This window comes from Salmo trutta, chromosome 30 (assembly GCF_901001165.1).
Source record: "Salmo trutta chromosome 30, fSalTru1.1, whole genome shotgun sequence".
In the NCBI taxonomy this organism is placed as follows: Eukaryota; Metazoa; Chordata; class Actinopteri; order Salmoniformes; family Salmonidae; genus Salmo; species Salmo trutta.
In genome coordinates, this window is record NC_042986.1 from 38,908,795 (window position 1) to 38,929,860 (window position 21,066).

Sequence of the window (21,066 nt, forward strand, 5' to 3'; positions counted from 1 at the left end):
TGTTCCACTTCCAGCTAATATCCAGTGACTTTTCACAGTCATTAAAGAGGAGTGGGACAACATTCCACAGGCCACAGCCTGATCTACTCTATGCAAAGGAGATGTGTCGTGCTGCATGAGGCAGATGGTGGTCTCACCAGATACTTACTGGATTTCTGATCAACTCTACTTTTTTTTAATAAAGGTGTCTGTGACCAACAGATGCATATCTGTATTCCCAGTCATGTGAAACACATAGATTAGGGCCTAATGCATGTATTTCAATTGACTGATTTCCTTATATGAACTGTAACTCAGTAAAATCTTTGAAATTGTTGTATGCTGCGTTAATATTTTGTTCAGTATAAATTGCTGTCGCTAGATGACACTAGCACTAACAACACATTGTGTTGCTGATGGGGGGGTACAATTTTTGTTCACGTGACGTAACGAATGACACGTGTATTCAAGATGGCGGCCGCGGCGATGGTAAGTGGACAGGAAAAAAAAAATATTATATTCTTCCAACATCTGTCCGCTATCTACCTTCAAATAGAAGCATGTGGTTGTGTTAATATACCACTCTACTTTACCACGTGAAATTTAGAGTCATGATTTAACGATATTTATATGAGCTGTCTATCTACATTGGTTTGTCAATGGTGCAGCGAGCAGGGGATGTTGACCGCGCTAGCCAGCCAAAACAACTTGTCAGCTACTGCTAGCTAGTTAGATGTCAGCTTAGCCAAAATATAGAATGTGCCTAACTAGCTGGTTACCTAGTTCGTACTCTGTATATGGGTCAAACATGACATTTATTTCAATTGCAGTTAGACAGCTAATTAATGAAGCTATCTCATTGTGACAGCGTAGTAGCCCTTTGGTGTAGCTAGGCTAACGTTAGCTGGCTTTGCCAACAACACAACTATCGTTCTCTAACTTGCCTAGCTACGTATACGCTTGCTAAAAGTTGTACTGGAAATGCGAAGCATAGGTAGCTTGCTAGTTAGTTTTTATGTGGCAGCTAGCTAGTTCGAGGACCAGAGCCCAGACAAAAGGGGGGCAGTTGTCTAGGTAACGTTAGCTAGATGGTTAATGTTAGCTAACTAGTATGTGGCTGGCAACTAGCTAGCTATGCATTTCCGGGTTGATTTATGTATTCTATAAGCTTAACCAAAGAGTATATCCTTAGAGTAACTATCTAGCTGCTGTTGCTTAGTCGACATGTCTCAACCATATATTTTATATAACTGCTGTTATCCGTGTGGCGATGTTTTCATGCACTCATTCGTATACAGAGGTCATTATTAATTTGAGACGAGACTGATATGATGCATTGGGTTTTTAAAGTTTGTTTTTGTTTTCATCATCAACTCGGGCTCCCGAGTGGCGCAGCGGTCTAAGGCACTGCATATAATAATTTGTTCTTAACTGACTTGTCTAGTTAAATAAAAGTTACATTAAAAAAAATCTACATTTACCTTTTCACTGTGTTAATGTTTCACTGTCTATCACATAATGCTCACCCCTCCCAGACCAGTGCAATATGTATGGTTTTGGTCATACATTCATGGCTAGTGGTTGTGTAAACACGCATTCCACACAGGAAAGGAAAATCGGGCTTGACTGGTCTGACATTAGTTTAGTGGAAGGGCCTGCTAAATGTTGTATTCTCTGTAAGTGAAAGGGTGATGTCAGGCTCTCTCTGTACTAATATTTGGCATGCAGTTTTGTTAATGTAACACCCTTAAGCATACAGTAACTATTCCAGAAGATCCTGTTCAAACATGAGGGGTGTTCCTATACAGTCATTGGGATGTGTAAACATAGTCTTTCATTTGTGACTGGTTAGATGTAGTCCTATGTAAAGTATAGTCTCAAAGTTTTGTCTAAGTCATCAAGCCATCTTGGATTGTACTGTGTGTGCCCAGAAGGCTAGTAAATTTGGATTTGATTAAGATCATGGCCTTGCTCTCTCTCTCTCAGGTTGAAACATTAGTCCGACCTTTACATATCCCTCTCTCAGGTTGAAACATTAGTCCCACCTTTACATATCTCTCTCTCAGGTTGAAACATTAGTCCCACCTTTACATATCTCTCTCTCTCAGGTTGAAACATTAGTCCCACCTTTACATATCTCTCTCTCTCAGGTTGAAACATTAGTCCCACCTTTACATATCTCTCTCTCAGGTTGAAACATTAGTCCCACCTTTACATATCTCTCTCTCTCAGGTTGAAACATTAGTCCCACCTTTACATATCTCTCTCTCTCAGGTTGAAACATTAGTCCCACCTTTACATATCTCTCTCTCTCAGGTTGAAACATTAGTCCCACCTTTACATATCTCTCTCTCTCAGGTTGAAACATTAGTCCCACCTTTACATATCTCTCTCTCTCAGGTTGAAACATTAGTCCCACCTTTACATATCTCTCTCTCTCAGGTTGAAACATTAGTCCCACCTTTACATATCTCTCTCTCTCAGGTTGAAACATTAGTCCCACCTTTACATATCTCTCTCTCTCAGGTTGAAACATTAGTCCCACCTTTACATATCTCTCTCTCTCAGGTTGAAACATTAGTCCCACCTTTACATATCTCTCTCTCTCTCAGGTTGAAACATTAGTCCCACCTTTACATATCTCTCTCTCTCTCAGGTTGAAACATTAGTCCCACCTTTACATATCTCTCTCTCTCAGGTTGAAACATTAGTCCCACCTTTACATATCTCTCTCTCTCAGGTTGAAACATTAGTCCCACCTTTACATATCCCAAAGGCATCTCCATACCATTGATTTTCTTAATGTCTAAAGCAGCTATGTGGCAACAGGGTCGTTCAATATCAATTCAAATGAGTAAACTCTATCTGCTGAGTGTGTTGGTATTCAGGTCCAAAAAGTCACCTTCTGACCTCCTTCTGCCAGGGGTCAAACATTTTAGTTCTAATCAAAAGGGTCTTCTGTATAGATTGGCCAACTAGTCCATTGACTGTTTGTTGTGTTGAAGGAGACGTGGTTGGCCCTGCTGCTGTTGTCCATGTTGCCTGGAGGGGTCCAGCCCTTTTACGTGCCTGGAGTTGCTCCAATGAACTTCCACCAGAACAGTGTTGTAGAGATTAAGGTAAGTTAAACAACCAAACCTTTTTTAGCCTAGTTCTAGCCCTCTTATGTATGCTTCATCGGGTATATAGTACTCTATTCTGCCATGGCTTGTTGTGGTTTCACTAAGTTAGTTAGCATTGTTTTTTTTTGTTTTTCTGGGTATGATGAACTGTGTTATTGTCTAAGCTTGTTAGCTCCAAGGCTTTCCAAGGCAGGCTGAGGTGGATACTAGTATTGGTTGTGTAGCCTATTGGCAGGTCAGGCAGTCACTCAATTGAATGGGCACATTGACCTCCCCCCCAGGCCGTGAAGCTGACCAGCTCCCGGACTCAGCTTCCCTATGAATACTACTCCCTGCCCTTCTGTCAGCCTGATAAAGTGGTCTACAAAGCAGAGAACCTGGGTAAGTAAGCAGCTCTCTCTGTTCTCCTCACATATAGAAGTGTTGATCTGTGTGTTTTGTCGTTGTTTGGAAGGTTTAATGTGTATCCTTGTGTACAGTGTTCTAAAGCATTGATTTGTGTTGTCTTTGTATGGGATTCATGATAATCTGTTACGCATAAAGACCCACACCATGAACTCCTACTAACTGTGTGCGTGCGCAGGGGAGGTGTTACGCGGGGATCGTATTGTGAACACCCCCTACTCGGTACTCATGACCCAGGACAGGAAGTGTAAGGTGGTTTGTGCCAAGCTGAAACTCAACGTGCAGCAGAGCAAACTGGTGGCTGAGCGCATCCAGGAAGAGTACTATGTTCACCTGTGAGTACCCTTCCTTCCTCATTACTCGGTCCAGTAATCAGGTGACTGTGTACAATGCTGCTGTAGGCTCCATGTTAATCCAGTCTATAAACTCCCTCAGCATTGCAGACAACCTCCCAGTGGCCACGCGACTGGAGTTCTACCCCAACAAAGAGGCAGAGGAGGAGAAGGATTTGGTGAAGGATGTTCAGTTTGAACACGGCTACAGACTGGGCTTCACTGAGAACAGCAAGGTACAGAACCTCCTTGCCAGGGCCTCGTTAAAGCATGGAGAGAGAGTATGGACACATCCGTATGAGATTAGGGTAGTGGGAACTCTGAATTTTGCTTGTCTATTATAGAACAGCTCGTGTTGTCCAGTAGAGTTATCTTTAGTGTGTGAACCTTTACATTCTGTAGTCTCTCTACTATAGTTCTACCTACATACAGTTGAAGTTAGAAGTTTACATACACTTAGGTTGGAGTCATTAACTTGTTTTTCAACCACTCCACAAATTTCTTGTTAACAAACTGTAGTTTTGGCATGTCGGTTAGGACATCTACTTTGTGCATGACACAAGTCATTTTTCCAACAAATGTTTACAGACAGATTATTTCACTTATAATTCACTGTATCACAATTCCAGTGGGTCAGAAGTTTACATACACTAAGTTGACTGTGCCTTTAAACAGCTTGGAAAATTCCAGAAATTGATGTCATGGCTTTAGAAGCTTCTGATAATTGACATCATTTGAGTGAATTGGAGGTGTACCTGTGGATGTATTTCAAGGCCTACCTTCAAACTCAGTGCCTCTTTGCTTGACATCATGGGAAAATCAAAAGAAATCAGCCAAGACCTCAGAAAAACAATTGTAGACCTCCACAAATTTCGTTCATCCTTGGGAGCAATTTCCAAATGCCTGAAGGTACCACGTTCATCTGTACAAGCAATAGTACGCAAGTATAAACACCATGGGACCACGCAGCCGTCATACCTCTCAGGAAGGAGACGCGTTCTGTCTCCTAGAGATGAACGTACTGTGGTGCGAAAAGTCCAAATCAATCCCAGAACAACAGCAACAGACCTTGTGAAGATGCTGGAGGAAACAAGTACAAAAGTATCTATATCCACAGTAAACGAGTCCTATATCGACATAACCTGAAAGACCGCTCAGCAAGGAAGAAGCTACTGCTCCAAAACCGCCATAAAAAAAAGCCAGACTACGGTTTGCAACTGCACATGGGGACAAAGATTGTACTTTTTGGAGAAATGTCCTCTGGTCTGATGAAACAAAAATGCAATTGTTTGGCCATAATGACCATTATGTTTGGAGGAAAAAGGGGGACGCTTGCAAGCCGAAGAACACCATCCCAACCGGGAAGCACGGGGGTGGCAGCATCATGTTGTGGGGGTGCTTTGCTGCATGAGGGACTGGTGCAATTCACAAAATAGATTGCATCATGAGGTAGGAAAACTGTGAATATATTGAAGCAACATCTGAAGACATCAGTCAGGAAGTTAAAGCTTGGTTGCAAATGGGTCTTCCAAATGGACAATGACCCCAAGCATACTTCCAAAGTTGTGGCAAAACGGCTTAAGGACAACAAAGTCAAGGTATTGGAGTGGCCATCACAAAGCCCTGACTTCAATCCCATAGAAAATATGTGGGCAGAACTGAAAAAGCATGTGTGAGCAAGTAGGCCTACAAACCTGACTCAGTTACACCAGCTCTGTCAGGAGGAATGGGCCAAGATTCACCTGACTTATTGTGGGAAGCTTGTGGAAGGCTACCCAAAACATTTGACCCAAGTTAAACAATTTAAAGGCAATGTTACCGAATACTAATTGAGTGTATGTAAACTTCTGACCCACTGGGGATGTGATGAAAGAAATAAAAACTGAAGTAAATAATTTTCTCTATTATTCTGATATTTCACATTCTTAAAATAAAGTGGTGATCCTAACTGACCTAAGACAGGGAATTTTTACTAGGATTAAATGTCAGGTATTGTGAAACTGAGTTTAAATGTATTTGGCTAAGGTGTATGTAAACTTCCGACTTCAACTGTAACCACCTGTCCTTCATTCTGTTGTCTATAGTTCTACCTACACAACCACCTGTCCTTCATCATCTACTACCACAAGGAGAAAGTGGAGGAGGAGGAAGAGCACAACTACAGAGTTGTACGTTTTGAGGTGGTTCCCCAGAGTGTCAAGGTGGAGGGTAAGTTGAGCTGGTTTTCCACAGGGTGGAGGGTAAGTTGAGCTGGTTTTCCACAGGGTGGAGGGTAAGTTGAGCTGGTTTTCCACAGGGTGGAGGGTAAGTTGAGCTGGTTTTCCACAGGGTGGAGGGTAAGTTGAGCTGGTTTTCCACAGGGTGGAGGGTAAGTTGAGCTGGTTTTCCACAGGGTGGAGGGTAAGTTGAGCTGGTTTTCCACAGGGTGGAGGGTAAGTTGAGCTGGTTTTCCACAGGGTGGAGGGTAAGTTGAGCTGGTTTTCCACAGGGTGGAGGGTAAGTTGAGCTGGTTTTCCACAGGGTGGAGGGTAAGTTGAGCTGGTTTTCCACAGGGTGGAGGGTAAGTTGAGCTGGTTTTCCACAGGGTGGAGGGTAAGTTGAGCTGGTTTTCCACAGGGTGGAGGTGGAGGGTAAGTTGAGCTGGTTTTCCACAGGGTGAAGGTGAAGTTACACAGCGTCCTGTCTGAGGTACGAACGGTTTATTCCAGCTCAATAAACACAGAGACAAGCGTTAGATAATACAGCCTTTGTTTCAATCCTTCCCCTCCTATTTGTTAATTGTCTCTGTCTGGATCCTTCTGCAGACCTGAAGGCTGACGATAAGGGGCTGTGTAACCTGCCCGAGGCCACTAACTCAGCTCCTCAGGAGATTGACCCGTCCAAGGAGAATGACCTTCTCTTCACCTATTCCGTCCGCTGGGAGGTAAGTGGCACAGCCCTTCTCTTTACATTCTATCTTTAGGTCCCAGAGTCTGAGCAACAGTGAAGATTTAGAATTGTTATCTGTAAAGTGTTGAGACGTTGGATACACTTGAGGGGTCCTCTTCACTGAGGAATGTGCTTATTTATGAAGGGTCTTTGGTATATTTTTCTTTGTGTTTTCTAGACTCCTGCCTTGATTTATGTAATTGCTTGTCTTCTAATGGAAGGTTCTCTAGACAAAGATACCTTGGTCTCATTGGGACTCTGCCTAAAGAAATGTCAATGGCCTGACTTGACCCCCTGTTTGTCTCTCCCTCCCTGTAGGAGAGCCAGGTGAAATGGGCATCTCGCTGGGACACCTACCTGACCATGAGTGACGTGCAGATCCACTGGTTCTCCATCGTCAACTCCGTGGTGGTGGTCTTCTTCCTCTCTGGGATCCTCAGTATGATCATCATCAGGACCCTGAGGAAGGACATCGCCAACTACAACAGAGAGGATGACATTGTAAGAGACCCCACTTACTCTGCTAAATATGACATGGCTTTGGCAGCACTTTGTGTGCATGTGTGGCTGCAGCTGCAGGGAGAGTCTCGGTTAAATAATTGTGAGACTGAAGAGATTAGGATTTAAAATGTGCCATATGTCTACCCTCTGAAGACGAGTGTTTTACTTCCTGTTGTGTGAATTAATGTGGGTAGTGTGTCACTAAAATATCTTGACCAATGCCTATCTTCGCTAGGAGGACACCATGGAGGAGTCAGGCTGGAAGAACGTCCATGGTGACGTGTTCAGACCTCCACAGTATCCCATGATCCTCAGCTCTCTGCTGGGCTCAGGCATACAGCTCTTCTGCATGATCCTCATCGTCATCTGTGAGTGTGCTGTAAACAGACTTCCAGAACCTCGTTTCAAAAGCACTCTTATCTACCAACTGCCATTTTCATCGAGGAATTGTAATCCCTGGATATGGTCCATCCACCACAACTGGAGATGAAAGTGTGGTAGCCTGTGTGTCTCTGTGACGTGGAGCTGAAGCTGTTGTGTTTTATCTGTCCTGTAGTCGTGGCCATGTTGGGGATGCTGTCTCCTTCCAGTAGAGGGGCCTTGATGACGACTTCCTGCTTCCTGTTCATGTTCATGGGGTAAGACGAGAGTCACCCTCCTTATGTCTCAGGCCGAATCCCAAATGGACCCCTATGCACTTGTGGAGATTTGATTGGTATAAGCGATATGGTGAAACTTCCACCTAGCCTATCAGAGATGCGGCATGGTTGAGCGATTTACCATATTGCTTACACCGAACACATCCTCTCAGATCTCCACAAGGTAACAGGGCCTAGGGGTCTGTTTGTGATTGGGCCTCTGGCTGTGCTCTGTTGGCTGTGCTCTGTGTGCTGTCTATACACTGGGAGAGGCATCAATAGGACTGTTTTCTCTTCCAGTGTGTTCGGTGGATACTTTGCTGGCAGACTCTACCGCACGTTGAAAGGTCATCGGTGGAAGAAGGGAGCTTTCTGTGTGAGTATTTCAAATGAACACTATCAATGACTAATGGCATATTATTTCTAATCAAACTTAGTGTCCGGTTGCCCTACTATTCATGTGTTTCTGCTCTGCCTGCAGACGGCCACTCTGTACCCCGCCGTGGTCTTCTGCATCTGCTTCGTCCTCAACTGTTTCATCTGGGGAGAGCACTCGTCTGGAGCCGTGAGCTAGCTAGTCTCCTACATACAGGCCCACTGTCTATAGGCCCACTGTATAGCAATGCATTCACTGTCTATAGGCCCACTGTATAGCAATGCATTCACTGTCTATAGGCCCACTGTATAGCAACGCATTCACTGTCTATAGGACCACTGTATAGCTACGCATTCACTGTCTATAGGACCACTGTATAGCTACGCATTCACTGTCTATAGGACCACTGTATAGCTACGCATTCACTGTCTATAGGACCACTGTATAGCTACGCATTCACTGTCTATAGGACCACTGTATAGCAACGCATTCACTGTCTATAGGACCACTGTATAGCAACGCATTCACTGTCTATAGGACCACTGTATAGCAACGCATTCACTGTCTATAGGACCACTGTATAGCAACGCATTCACTGTCTATAGGACCACTGTATAGCAACGCATTCACTGTCTATAGGACCACTGTATAGCAACGCATTCACTGTCTATAGGACCACTGTATAGCAACGCATTCACTGTCTATAGGACCACTGTATAGCAACGCATTCACTGTCTATAGGACCACTGTATAGCAACGCATTCACTGTCTATAGGACCACTGTATAGCAACGCATTCACTGTCTATAGGACCACTGTATAGCAACGCATTCACTGTCTATAGGACCACTGTATAGCAACGCATTCACTGTCTATAGGACCACTGTATAGCAACGCATTCACTGTCTATAGGACCACTGTATAGCAACGCATTCACTGTCTATAGGACCACTGTATAGCAACGCATTCACTGTCTATAGGACCACTGTATAGCAACGCATTCACTGTCTATAGGACCACTGTATAGCAACGCATTCACTGTCTATAGGACCACTGTATAGCAACGCATTCACTGTCTATAGGACCACTGTATAGCAACGCATTCACTGTCTATAGGACCACTGTATAGCAACGCATTCACTGTCTATAGGACCACTGTATAGCAACGCATTCACTGTCTATAGGACCACTGTATAGCAACGCATTCACTGTCTATAGGACCACTGTATAGCAACGCATTCACTGTCTATAGGACCACTGTATAGCAACGCATTCACTGTCTATAGGACCACTGTATAGCAACACATTCACAATAGCATCAACACATTGTCTATCACCCTCAGAACAAGGACAGATGTTGGTGTGGACTATATCAACCTGTGACATTTTCTTCCCTCCTCAGGTCCCCTTCACCACCATGCTGGCTCTACTCTGCATGTGGTTCGGTATCTCCATGCCACTGGTCTACTTGGGCTACTACTTTGGCTTCCGCAAGCAGCCTTACGATAACCCCGTCCGCACCAATCAGATCCCTCGCCAGGTGCCTGAGCAGCGCTGGTACATGAACAAGTTTGTGGGGTGAGTTTCCTGTCAAGCCTACCTACTGATCTGCAACAATCCATGTATTTTCGTGTAGACCGTCTTCTCATATTCAGTCGTAGAAGTTCATTAAACAATTGTTTGGATTAAGTGTTTTTTTTTTTTGTTTAACACATTTTCTCTTTTCCCTTCTCAAAGAATTCTGATGGCTGGGATTCTACCCTTTGGTGCCATGTTCATTGAACTCTTCTTCATTTTCAGTGTGAGTAGAAGTCCTCTCCTATTATTAGCCTGTTGGAATATGAATTTCCGCCGTTTAGCTGTAGCAGATACATTTTGTTTCTGCTATCATTTCTTATGACTGACAAGAACTTTTGAACATCACGTCAGCAGTTACTAACCTCAATTCCGACTTTGACTCATCTGCCCCGGGTTCTTTGTGTACCGCTGGCCCAGTCTTTGGGCCACCCAAGAGGAGAAACGGGCGGGAAAAAAGGCAGGAGAGCGGTATCCTGTTGAGACTAAGACGAAGTAAAACGGGCCACCGCTGTGTTCAGTCACTTGATAATAAAATGGATGACCTCCGATCATGGATCTGCTAACAACAGGACTCTCATAACAGCAATATGTTTTTCTGAAGATAGCCAGGAGGTATCCAAGTCGATGGATTCTCCATTCACCGAGCAGACAGGAGATTGGATTCCGGGAAATCCAGAGGGGAAGTCTCTTCAACAACAAATGATGTGTTCTAGAGCTGCACCATTGAGAGCATGTTGACTGGCTGCATCACCGCTTGGTATGGCAACTGCTTGGCGCCTGTCTGCAAGGCGCTACAGAGGGTAGTGCGTGCAGCGCAGTACATCACTGGGGCTGAGTTCCCTGCCATCCAGGACATCTGTACCAGGTGGTGTAAGAGGAAGGCCCTAAAAATTGTCAGACTCCAGCCAACCAAGTTCCAATGGCACGTTGTTAGCTAATCCAAGTTTATCATTTTAAAAGGCTAATTGATAATTAGAAAACACTTTTGCAATTATGTTAGCATAGCTGAAAATTGTTGTTCTGATTGAAGAAGCAATAAAACTGGCCTTTAGACTAGTTGAGTATCTGGAGCATCAGCATGGCCATAAACAAAGAACTTTCTTCTGAAACTCAGCAGTCTATTCTTGTTCTGAGAAATGAAGGCTATTCCATGCGAGAAATTGCCAAGAAACTGAAGATCTCGTACTACGCTGTGTACTACTCCATTCACAGAACAGCGCAAAGTGGCCCTAACCAGAATAGAAAGAGTGGGAGGCCCCGATGCACAACTGAGCAAGATGACAAGTACATTAGTTTAGTTTGAGAAACACACGCCCTCAACTGGCAGCTTCATTAACTAGTACATGCAAAACACCAACGTCAACAGTGAAGAGGCGACTCCGGGATGCTGGCCTTCTAGGCAGAGTTGCAAAGAAAAAGCCATATCTCAGACTGGCCAATAAAAATAAAATATTAAGATGGGCAAAAGAACACACACTGGACAGAGGAACTCTGCCTAGAAGGCCAGCATCCCGGAGTCGCCTCTTCACTGTTGACGTTGAGACTGGTGTTTTGCGGGTACTATTTAATGAAGCTGCCAGTTGAGGACTTGTGAGGCGTCTGTTTCTCAAACTAAACACTAATGTACTTGTCCTCTTGCTCAGTTGTGCACCGGGGCCTCCCACTCTTTTTATTCTGATTAGAGCCAGTTTGCGCTGTTCTGTGAAGGGAGTAGTACACCGCGTAGTATGAGATCTTGAGTTTCTTGGCAATTTCTCTTCTTCATTTCTCAGAACAAGAATAAACTGAGTTTCAAAAGAAAGGTTTGTTTCTGGCCGTTTTGAGCCTGTAATCGAACTCACAAATGCTGATTCTCCAGATACTCAACTAGTCTAAAGAAGGCCAGTTTTATTGCTTCTTTAATTAGGACAACCATTTTCAGCTATGCTAACAGAATTGCAGAAGGGTTTTCTAATGATCAATTAGCCTTTTTAAAATGATAAACTTGGATTAGCTAACACAACGTGCCATTGGAACACAGGAGTGATGGTTGCTGTTAATGGGCCTCTCCGCCTATGTAGATATTCCATAAATAATCTGCCGTTTCCAGCTACAATAGTAATTTACAACATTAACAATGTCTACACTGTATTTCTGATCAATTTGATGTTATTTTACTGGACAAAAAAATGTGCTTTTCTTTCAAAAACAAGGACATTTCTAAGTGACCCCAAACTTTTGAACGGTAGTGTACATATCTACCTCAATGACCTCGTACCCCTGCACATGGACTCAACTGGTACCCCGTGTATATAGCCAAGTTATCGTTAATCATTGTGTATTCATTATTGCTTTTACTATTATTTCTCTTCGTTATTTTCTTTCTCTCTGCATTGTTGGGAAGGTCCTGTAAGTAAGCATTTCACTGTTAGTCTACACCTGTTTGTGAAGCATGTGATGTTTAAGATTTGTTTTGTGTGTGGACTTGTGCAGTGGAAGTCTCAACCTATTGTTCACTCCTCTTGGAATACCTGATGGTCAAATGCCGACCCTTCTACCTCCTGAGTTTTTAAAAAATCTGTTATCGTAACTGCTGTATATATTACACCTCACGACAACAACAACAAGCTGGCACTTAACAAACTGTACAATACTATAAACAAGCAGGAAAGCATGCACCCGGAGGCTGCTTTTTTGTCTTGTTGCCTGTGATTTATTTTTATGTTTTATTCCACCTCACTAAAACACTTTATGCCCAACTTCTACAGTGCATTCGGATAGAGTTCAGACCCCTTGACTTTTTCCATATTTTGTTACATTAAAGCCTATTGATTTTAATTTGTTTTTTTTTCCTTAATCTACACACACTACCCCATAATGACAAAGCAAAAACTGAAATCACATTTACATAAGTATTCAGACCCTTTACTCAGTACTTTGTTGAAGCACCTTTTGGCAGTGGATTACAGCCTCGAGTCTTCTTGGGTGTGACGCTACAAGCTTGGCAGACCTGTATTTGGGGAGTTTCTCCCATTCTTCTCTGCAGATCCTCTCAAGCTCAGTCAGGTTGGATGGGGAGCGTCACTGCACAGCTATTTTCAGGTCTGTCCAGAGATGTTCGTTCGGGTTTAACCTTCGCCCCCAGTATGAGGTCTTGAGCGCACTGGAGCAGGTTTTCATCAAGGATCTCGCTGTACTTCGCTCCGTTCATCTTTCCCTCGATCCTGACTAGTCTCCCAGTCCCTGCCGTTTAAAAACATCCCCACAGGATGATGCTGCTACCACCATGCTTCACCGTAGGGATAGTGCCAGGTCTCCTCCAGACGTGATGCTTGGCATTCAGGCCAAAGATTGCTCAGGTTGGCTGGGCGGCCAGCTCCAGGAAGAGTCTTGGTGGTTCCAAACGTATTCCAGTTAAAAATGATGGAGACCACTGGAACCTTCAATGCTGCAGAAATGTTTTGCTACCCTTCCCCAGATCTGTGCCTCGACACAATCCTGTCTCAGAGCTCTACGGACAATTCCTTCGACCTCATGGCTTGGTTTTTTTCTCTGACATGCACTGTCAACTGTGGGACCTTATATAGACAGGTGTGTGCCTTTCCAAATCATGTCCAATCAATTGAATTTACCACAGGTGGACTCTAATCAAGTTGTAGAAACATCTCAAGGATGATTAATGGAAACAACAGGATGCACCTGAGCTCAATTTCGAGTCGCATAGCAAAGGGTTTGAATAGTTATGTAAATAAGGTATTTATGTTTAAAAAAAAAAAAAAAAATTCTAAAAACCTGTTTTCTCTCTGTCATTGTGTGTGTGTGTAGATTGAGGATACTTCTATTTTACATATTTTAGAATAAGGCTGTAACGTAACAAAAGAGTTGTGGAAAAAGTCAAGGGGTCTAAATACTTGCCGAATGAACTGTATCAACACGTCTCTTTTGCCAGTAAGGGCTATAAAGTCCTAGACCACTGTTACTCAACCCACAAACAAGCATACGAGGCCCTCCCCCGTTCCCCTTTCTGCAAATCAGATCATGACTCGGCAGGTAGACTAGCAAAGGGTTTGGGCCAGTAACCAAAAGATTGCCGGTTCAAATCTCTGAGCCAACTAGGTGAAAAATATGTCTGCCCTTGAGCAAGGCACTTAACCCTAATTGCTCCTGTAAATCCCTCTGGATGACATTGCCTGTTAAATTATTATTTAAAAAATGTATCTGGTCAACACTCAAGACCATGGGACTGGATGGTATTCCAGGGTGCGTTCTCAGAGCATGCTCAGACCAGCTGGCAGGCATCTTCAGTCATTTTCAACCTCTCCTTTTTCCCCCACAAGTTCACCACCATCATTCCTGTCCCCAAGAACTCTAAGGCTACAATGACTACCACCCTGTAGCACTCACTTCTGTAATCATGAAGTGCTTTGAGAGGCTGGTTATGGCACCCTAGACACAACAGATGATGCCATCTCAATTGCCCTCCACTGCGCTCTACTACCTGGACAAAAGGAACACCTATGTGAGAATGCTGTTCATCGACTACAGCTCAGCGTTCAACACCATAGTGCCCTCCAAGTTCATCACTGAGCTCAGGACCCTGGGACTGAACACCTCCCTCTGCAACTGGATCCTGGACTTCGTCATGGGCTGACCCCAGGTTGTGAAAGTAGGCAACAACAATTCCGCCACGCTGACCCTCAACACGGGGGCCCTTCAGCGGTTCGTACTTAGCCCCCTCCCTGTGTGGCCAAGCACCACTCCAACTCCCCAAGTTTGCTGACGACACTGCAGTGGTAGGCCTGGTCACCAACGGCGACAAGACAGCCTACAGGGAGGAGACTTGGCAGTGTAGTGCCACGACAATAACCTCTCCCTTTTAGCAAGAAAGACCAAGGAGTTGATCGTGGACCACAGGAAACACCTCCATCCACATTGATGGGCCGCAGCAGAAGAATAACCAATCAGATCTATACATGATATTTCTATGTTTGCATACTGTACGTGGGTTTGATCCGCTGTACGTGTTCTGAGTCTAACCCATGTTGTCTCTGCTGTACGTGGCCCTGGTATAACCCATGTTGTCTCTGCTGTACGTGGCCCTGGTCTAACCCATGTTGTCTCTGCTGTACGTGGCCCTGGTCTACGAGGTGTTTTGTCTGACTGTAAGCTGTTCTCCCTCTGCAGGCCATCTGGGAGAACCAGTTCTACTACCTGTTTGGTTTCCTCTTCCTGGTGTTCATCATCCTGGTGGTGTCCTGCTCCCAGATTAGTATCGTCATGGTCTACTTCCAGCTCTGTGCGGAGGTGAGACGGGGCCCTGCTGTGTGGCTGCCGTGTGGGTGTATAGATAGTAAAAGCATTGTGTGTGTGTGTGTGTGTGTTCAGAGACATTAAGTTCTCAACCGCAGTGGAACTGGATAAAGAAGACAGGTGGTATAGTAGTATGATGAGTGGGTCGCTCCACTAGTTGTGACGTCACAGAGTTACCAACTGTCTTGTCTGTCTCCTGCAGGACTACCGGTGGTGGTGGAGGACCTTCCTGGTATCAGGGGGCTCAGCCTTCTACGTTCTTGTTTACGCCATTTTCTACTTTGTCAACAAGGTAAACGACGTATTGAGATGACGTTTTTGAAAGCTTTTTTTTTTTTCATGCTTAAATTGGGTGGTAGCTGTCTAACAACAAGTTTACATTGTGTGTTTCTCTCTTCCAGCTGGACATTGTGGAGTTTATCCCTTCCCTGTTATACTTTGGTTACACAGCTCTCATGGTCCTGTCCTTCTGGCTCCTTACAGGGACAATCGGCTTTTACGCAGCATACGTGTTCATACGGAAGATCTACGCTGCCGTCAAAATCGACTGAGTTTGTTTTTGCTGCTGTTTTTTGCCACATTTTCTTGTTCCGTTTTAATTTTTGTATTCTTCATGTCCAGCAAACACTGACTTCTGTGAATGGAAGGAAGGAAGGAAGGAAGGAAGGAAGCATGAGGTGGGTATTGTGGAACAGTGCCACCCACAGGCATAGGGAGAGAACAGCAAGATGACGCTGCCTGCTAGCTCAACGCTCCCCCTCCCTCCGTTATTGGTGTCCACAGAGACAGAGTTCCTCTGGGACAGTCCATGTTTTTCTGTGTTTCTCCTTGGACACAACATGGGCCAAAGCATGTCAATTGAAAGTCTCTGTATGTTTTAGTGTCTGCTTTTGGAGTTGGACAATCAATGAAGTGCATTGGTTCAGAACTTCACTTTGTTTTTAAAATCAGTTCTCTGTAAGATGTTTTAGTCTGACCTTTTTGTCTCTGTTTCTCTTTCTCGCTCTCTTTCGGTCTCTCTTCTGTCGATCTGTGTGTGTGTCTCTGTCTCAGTGTGTTAGTTTATTTGAGTTTATAATCTTTATTCCAGATGGTTGGGAGGTCACACGGTGGTAATGGCACTAAGAATAATTTTGTTTAGCTGGGAAATGTAACATTGGAACAAGGATATTATAATGTTCTGTTTTTTTTATTTTTTTTATTGTGGTTTCCATGTCCTGGTGTGACCATTTCAACCACAACTAAAATCAGAATCTAAATGTTTTTCCTGGAGAGAAAAAATCTCTCACATTGAGGTAACCGATTGTGTAAAATGAAATTCTCCTCTGCAAATACTACTTCCATGAGTAATTCATCTGATGTGCTAGGGAAGTCAAGTTGGCTTAAGGCGGTTGAAATATTAAATGATATGGAACAAAAAAGTAAATTGTTGATGGAAAAGTAGTATTTCTCATCTTCAAATCACTGTTCTAGTTTATGAGCTTTAGCCTAGGGGGAAAAACGACTTTTTAAAAAATGGTTGACTCGTAATGTAATGGTGTCCAATGTAAACAGCTCCATGGTCTCACTGAACTATGCATTTTTTTTTGGGGGGGGGAGGATGAGGTTGATCTTTTGTTTTGATTTTAACACCCAGTTCAGTGAGACCTGCTATTCTAACAGAAGTTATCTATCGGTGTCGACTATCCCTGAGCATCAATGTCTCTACTAGGATCGCCTTAGCAACACAGGGTTCTGTCAATGAGCCTCTGAATGGAGTACAGTTGCTTCGTATAAACAACCTCTAAAATGGAGTACAGTTGTTTCCCATAAACAACCTGTAAATTAAGGACTGTTGTATTTCCCATAAACAACAGGCCCAATCAGTGCTGTACGAGGTTGACGGTGTTTTTAGATTCAGTGGATAGGAATGAGCTGGTCCTTCACTGGGTTTACTCTATCTGGCTGTCTTTACACAAGTAGCCCACTTCTGATATTATTGGCAAAAGAGCTGATCTGATTGGTCAAAATGCCAATTATTGACAAAAGAGCTGATCTGATTGGTCAAAATGCCAATTATTGACAAAAGAGCTGATCTGATTGGTCAAAATACCAATTATTGGTAAAAGAGCTGAACTGGACTGCTGGGGAAACACTGGCTCTGTTACCCGGAGTTATAATTTCCTGCTGGGGGTTCACACCGTCTTGTAGCTGGAGTTCCTATGAAGGCTGAGACTGAAATGCTGAAGATCCTGCATGTTGAAACACTGGCCCTACACAACGGATAGAATGTTCCATTGGGGTGTTGGGGACTAAAAACATTAAAGACCTTTCTATCTTGGACACATTTTACTTTATGGCTCTGATTACACCGGCAGCCCAATTCTTTTAAATCTAAGATGATCTGATTGGTCAAAAGAGAAATTAGTGAGAGGGAAAAAAATCAGAATTGAGCTGCCTGTGTAAACGAAGGCTATAAAACGTTATTCTAAGTGCCAGTTTCCCAGGCCCAGATTAAGCCTAGTCCTGCACCAAAAATGATGATCCATGGACCCTTTTAAGTCCAGGAAAATGTTTAAATACATTTGAGAGCTGAGCTTTCAGAAACATAACCTTCAGGTCAACATTACTACCCCACTAGATCCTTCACCTGTTTTTTTTTGTTGATTAAAGAGCATAGAAACAGACAGTCTGGTAGAGGTGGGATCTCGCACAGCAGATGGTATTGGGATTGAACTGCACTGGAAGAGGGAACCGATGCTGAGAGGGAATTACTCCATTCTGGGTGAATGATAATACAGTGAACCACTGAATGAATCATACCTCTCTCTGCCCCCTGTCTCCACTCTCCCTTAACAGTTTCTCTCTGCATCTCTCTCACCTCCACATTATCCCATCAGTCTTTTCCTTCCCTCTGCTAGTGTCTGAAAGTGTTCCTGATCCACAGGCAGACTTCCTCACCTGGGCCCAACAAACAAAATTCCAGGAGACATTTTCTACAGATGTGCTTTTGATTGGCATGAGCTGTGTATGTGTGTGAATGACTGTCTACTATGTATGTAAATGCAACGCGTTGTATTGTTTTTCCTGTTGTGGGGTTGTGACTGTATGTATAAAGATCATGTCATTGTTTTAGCCAAAAGCATGGTTTTTAAGAACCCCCCCCCCCATTTCTTTACAGAATGTCCAGTTATATAATGTATGAAACAATTAAAGTGCTAATTCGTGGGAATTTGAATAAGTCTCCTTTTATGTATTCATTTATGCCATAAATGGTTGTCTGCTGGGATTTTGTGCGTGTTCATTTTACATTCACTAGATAAAGCCAGAGTAATGCTGAAGTGCCATTGTCGTGTTGTCTCTATGCTGTGTGTCTTGGGGGTTGGTATCAGATTACACATTGTGTATCAAAACCATTTTTGAGGTGCATTTAAAAAAAATCTATAGCACAGTCTGTATCCTGTAAAGGTAATAGAGAGTGTTCCTATTAGTGTAGGTATACATAAACTCAGCAAAACAAAAAAAGAAACGTCCTCTCACTGTCAACTGCGTTTTATTTTCAGCAAATTTAACATGTGTAAATATTTGTATGAACACAACAAGATTCAACAACTGAGACATAAACTGAACAAGTTCCACAGACATGTGACTAACAGAAATGGAATAATGTGTCCCTGAACAAAGGGGGGGTCAAAATCAAAAGTAACAGTCAGTATCTGATGTGGCCACCAGCTGCGTTAAGTACTGCAGTGTATCTCCTCCTCATGGACTGCACCAGATTAGCCAGTTCTTGCTGTGAGATATTACCCCACTCTTCCACCAAGGCACCTGCAAGTTCCCGGACATTAATGGGGGGGAATAGCCCTAGCCCTTACCCTCTGATCCAACAGGTCCCAGACATGCTCAATGGGATTGAGATCCGGGCTCTTCGCTGGCCATGGCAGAACACTGACATTCCTGTCTAGCAGGAAATCACACACAGAACGAGCAGTATGGCTGGTGCCATTATCATGCTGGAGGGTCATGTCAGGATGAGCCTGCAGGAAGGGTACCACATAGGGAAAGAGGATGTCTCCCCTGTAACGTACAGCATTGAGATCGCCTGCAATGACAACAAGCTCAGTCCATTGATGCTGTGACACACCGCCCCAGACCATGACGGACCCTCCACCTCGAATTCGATCCCGCTCCAGAGTACAGGCCTCGGTGTAGCGCTCATTCTTTCGACGATAAACGCGAATCCGACCACCACCCCTGGTGAGACAAAACCACGACTCGTCAGTGAAGAGCACTTTTTGCCAGTCCTGTCTGGTCCAGCGATGGTGGGTTTGTGCCCATAGGTGACGTTGTTGCCGGTGATGTCTGGTGAGGACCTGCCTTACAACAGGCCTACAAGCCCTCAGTCCAGCCTCTCAGCCTATTGCGGAAAGTGTGAGCACTAATGGAGGGATTGTGCATTCCTGGTGTAACTCGGGCAGTTGTTGTTGCCATCCTGTACCTGTCCTGCAGGTGTGATGTTCGGATGTACCGATCCTGTGCAGGTGTTGTTACGTGGTCTGCCACTGCGAGGACGATCAGCTGTCCGTCCTATCTCCCTGTAGCGCTGTCCTAGGCGTCTCACAGTACAGACAATGCAATTTATTGCCCTGGCCATATCTGCAGTCCTCATGCCTCCTTGCAGCATGCCTAAGGCACGTTCACGCAGATGAGCAGGGAACCTGAGCATCTTTCTTTTGGTGTTTTTCAGAGTCAGTAGAAAGGCCTCTTTAGTGTCCTAAGTTTTCATAACTGTTACCTTAATTGCCTACTGTTTGTAAGCTGTTAGTGTCTTAACGACCGTTCCACAGGTGCATGTTCATTAATTGTTTATGGTTCATTTAACAAGCATGGGAAACAGTGTTTAAACCCTTTACAATGAAGATCTGTGAAGTTATTTGGATTTTTACGAATTATCTTTGAAAGACAGGGTCCTGAAAAAGGGCAGTTTTTTGTTGTTGCTGAGTTTATATGTAGGTTAGCTGCATATATGTAGGTTAGCTGTATGACATCATACTGTAATTAGGGTGTTCAATGGCTTAACTCTAGTAACAAGACGCTTAGCTGTGTCCAGTCCGTCAGATCATCTGTGTAGAGCAGTGTGGTGTTCTGATCTCTAGGAATGTACAGAGCCTTCAGAAAGTATTCATACCCATTATTCCACATTTTGTTGTGTCACAGCCTGAATTGAAAATTGATCAAATATATTTTTTCTAAATATACCCCATAATGACAAACTGAAAACATGTATTTAGAAATGTTTGCAAATGTAAATACAGAAATATCTCATTTACATAAGTATCAATACCTTGTAGAAGCACCTTTGCCAGTGATTACTGCTGTGAGTCTTTCTGGGTAAGTCTCTAAGAGCTTTGCACACCTGGATTGTACAATATTTGCACATTATTCTTGAAAAAATTCTTAAGGGTTTTGTCAAGTTGGTTGCTAGACTGCCATTTTCATGTCTTGCCATAGATTTTCAAGACAATTTAAGTCAAAAACGAACTACCCCTCTCAATGTCATCTTGGTAAGCAACTCCAGTGTATATTTGGCCATGTGTTTTATGTTATTGTCCTGCTGAAAGCTAAATTTGTCTCCCAGTGTCTGTTAGAAAGCAGACTGAACCAGGTTTTCCTCTAGGATTTTGCCTGTGCTTAGCACTATTCCGTTTCTTTTTACCCTAAAAATAAGAGAGTCCTTGACGGTGACAAGCATGCCCATAACATGATGCAGCCACCACCATACTTGAACATATAAAGAGTGGTACTCAATGGTGTTGTGTTTGGATTTGCCCCCAAACACAACGCTTTTAACATTGTTCATTTCTTTGCCACATTTTTTGCAGTTTTACTTTAGTGCCTTGTTGCAAACAAGATACATGTTTTGGAATATTTGTATTCTGT

General features: G+C 43.7%; 1 protein-coding gene across 1 annotated transcript; it reads left to right on the forward strand.

Annotated features, from left to right (window-relative positions):
- The first annotated feature begins 387 nt into the window (after nucleotides 1–387).
- LOC115168645 (transmembrane 9 superfamily member 4) lies at nucleotides 388–18,415 on the forward strand. Its single transcript, XM_029724101.1, has 17 exons — nucleotides 388–468; nucleotides 2,985–3,098; nucleotides 3,383–3,482; nucleotides 3,685–3,841; nucleotides 3,942–4,074; nucleotides 5,923–6,046; nucleotides 6,643–6,761; nucleotides 7,085–7,267; nucleotides 7,503–7,635; nucleotides 7,824–7,905; nucleotides 8,206–8,281; nucleotides 8,387–8,470; nucleotides 9,683–9,858; nucleotides 10,018–10,081; nucleotides 15,022–15,141; nucleotides 15,350–15,439; nucleotides 15,549–18,415. Exons 1-17 carry the CDS (start codon nucleotides 433–435, stop codon nucleotides 15,696–15,698), a joined length of 1,941 nt encoding a protein of 646 aa, XP_029579961.1. The 5' UTR covers nucleotides 388–432; the 3' UTR covers nucleotides 15,699–18,415.
- Nucleotides 18,416–21,066: the final 2,651 nt, after the last annotated feature.